The 2,773-nt window shown below is 43.5% G+C and overlaps 2 protein-coding genes across 2 annotated transcripts; both read right to left on the reverse strand.

Annotated features, from left to right (window-relative positions):
* Positions 1 to 944: 944 nt before the first annotated feature.
* Pmar_PMAR009050 (conserved hypothetical protein) lies at positions 945 to 1,719 on the reverse strand (the record flags this gene model as incomplete). Its single annotated transcript, XM_002783331.1, has 3 exons — positions 945 to 1,106; positions 1,424 to 1,498; positions 1,696 to 1,719. 3 exons carry the CDS (start codon positions 1,717 to 1,719, stop codon positions 945 to 947), a joined length of 261 nt encoding a protein of 86 aa, XP_002783377.1.
* Positions 1,720 to 2,083: 364 nt separating this feature from the next.
* Positions 2,084 to 2,466, reverse strand: Pmar_PMAR009051 (glutamate synthase, putative; the record flags this gene model as incomplete). The annotated part of the gene is made up of 3 exons (XM_002783332.1): positions 2,084 to 2,119; positions 2,237 to 2,357; positions 2,405 to 2,466. Coding segments are annotated over 3 exons (219 nt in total), but the record flags the coding sequence as incomplete, so codon positions are not given.
* Positions 2,467 to 2,773: the final 307 nt, after the last annotated feature.

Consider the following 2,773-nt stretch of genomic DNA (forward strand, 5'->3'; position numbering starts at 1 on the left):
GATTCACATAATCGATCAATTGGGCGCGCGCTAAACCCCAACCCCACCTTCCGTATTCAGCATCGAAGCAACCTTCTTTGCGTGGAAGAGCTCCTTGGTCGACCACCTGGTCAGGTCCCGTGAACCCCATCGCTAGCAGAGCCAGGTCGCAGGGATAAGTGTGTTCCGAACCTGAGGAGGAATAAAAGTACATGAAAGAATCGCGATGAAAGTACATGCCAATTTGATATGCAAATGTGTGTAGGACAAATGATAGTGAACAAGTTGTCGCTATCATCACAGTCCCAAACGGGTACTCTCATCATCACAACACATGTTCATAGCTATCGTTACATTGTATATGCGATATATCGATTATCATGAACCTCGGAAAATAACACCCATTCGTTATCAAATTCACACGTACTGTCACAAATCAGTAACGAGGAGTCTGCGAGAGATACGAGCGAAAGTGTACATAGAAAATAACTACATCAACTGATTCCACCGCGAACACCATTCCAATGCTGACGGAAACATTCATGGAAAAAGTTAATTCCAATCGAAATCCATATAAGTCATTTATCAGCAAAATGTACATCCTAATACACTCTCCAGTGTTCTGGTAATAGCATTTCTAGTCAATAGCATTCCATTGTGGAATGCTATTGACTAGAAATGCTATTCTCTTAATTTTGCGCTTGTGCGGTATGGAATTTCCATACCGCACAAGCGAAAATTTACATACGAAATAACGGCGTCAGATCGTGCCACGTTTACCTGCTTTCAGAAAAGGACGAAAAACCACATCCTAAAGCTGATGAAAACCTCATTGGAAATAAGCTCATCCTAATAGAAATTGGGTCATTTCGGAATGATATCAGCGAATATACTATGACACAGCATCACTTCGAAGAGAAAATAATAATTACTACTCATATATACCTACACTAATCAATACTCGATCAAAAGGGCAAAGGCTCACCTTCAACAGGCTTAGTGGTTCTCGCGACCAGATCGAACGATACCCGTACAGTCTCGATGCCTTTCAACACACCGTCCTCTCCCACAAACGTCTTAGTTTGGACTTCGTACTCTCTGGGATCTCTATCATGAATGGCTCGCACCTATAGTGTGAACCAAACCGTTTTATAAAGTAATGTTTTCAACGCCTTCAATTTCGAAAGTTAACATAATAACACTCCTTTTACGCGAAGTGGTGAAAAACGCGGCATTCGCCGTGATATGCAGTAGTCGTGAAATATGTTTTTCACTAGTGTTCTTCATATCACGAGGGTTAAACTCCGATGTAAATCGACTGACACCAACGTTTTATAAGCCTTCCATAGTCTATAGTCGTACTACTCCCAAATTGAAATATGCATAACTGCTCAATAACACACTATAGCTATGCCACCACCAGGATTCGAACCCGAGACCTCACCTCCTCGTGGGCATACTCAACTCTATACACATCCTCGTCCCAGAAGGGCCATCGGCTCTTCACCTTTGATGCCGCCTGACGAAACCGATAGAAAAACCGATTTTTTGTCAAAAACCAACCCCCAAAACGGGAAAAGCATTTTGATAATGTCCATTATCAAACTATGATAATAGATTCATATATTCTAATAATTGCGAAGCGAGCGGAGTATATACGGTAATTTAGCGCATTTCCTGTGCCTTCATTTTTTCACATTATTTCTCTACGACTACATCAGTTGAGTTCTCGAGGCACATACCATTCGGGAAAGTAAACTCATATATGTCGCGAAAAACATGGGGATACTCATTGATTGTGTTCGTTTCTATGCCAGTTGTTTCCTTGGCTATTGCTCCGTGTCGCAGTGCATATCTTAGCCTAGCGTCAAGTGAGCCTACTATTGATTATATTGATAGATAAGTTCTTCCTACAAGTCCTCTAGTTGTGGCGTTCCCTCAATGGGAGATAAGGAAGGCCTACCGACCCCCAACACTCTCATCACCAACCTATGCCGTGTACTGACCAAAACCGTTGTACACCATGACCGTCAGCAAGCGGAAAATGCCCGCGCCGGGGATCGAACCCGGGATAATTACGAGCACCCCGAACACCATTTCTTCATCATTTACTCATCTCCCGTATTTCCGTGCACCGTGACTGTTAACAATAAAAAAATGCTCGAAAAAAGCCCTCGCCGGGGATCGAACCCGCGCTCATCACGAAGTTTATATCAAAATAACAAGGAGATCTCCACAGACAACCACGTGGACTCACCAGCCTTCTAGAAAACTGCAGAACGCTTTCCGCGCCCAGACGGATCGCCGTGGCAACACAATCAACAGCAGTGTCGCCTCCACCAATGACCACCACCTTACGACCAGCACAGTCGATGAACCTACTCAAGAAAATGTCGCGCGCCACGAAATTAAACATCAAATTTACTTATCGTCATCGTGCTCAGAGTCCAGCCAACTCTTCTGCGATAGTGAGAGGAAGTCCATCGCCTGAGACCGCAGAAAAAAATTGTCAAGCTCATCACGAAGAGTCGTCAACGAGTAAATTACACTGGAAATAAAAACGATTTCGTGTGTGTGAGTTTATAGATACCAACGCCTGCGACAATGCGGCTCAGATGAGGATCGATATGCTACGATAGTATGATCCATATTATTACTATTAGATATTGGAGTTTCACGACCACCCGTTTTACGTGAAGTGGCGTCGTAAAACTCGGTGAAAAACGCGATATTCGCGGTGATATGCAGTAGTCGTGAAATGTGTTTTTCACATCACTAGGGTGGTGAAACTCCA

This window comes from Perkinsus marinus (genome assembly GCF_000006405.1).
Source record: "Perkinsus marinus ATCC 50983 genomic scaffold scf_1104296937068, whole genome shotgun sequence".
NCBI lineage: Eukaryota > Perkinsozoa > Perkinsida > Perkinsidae > Perkinsus > Perkinsus marinus.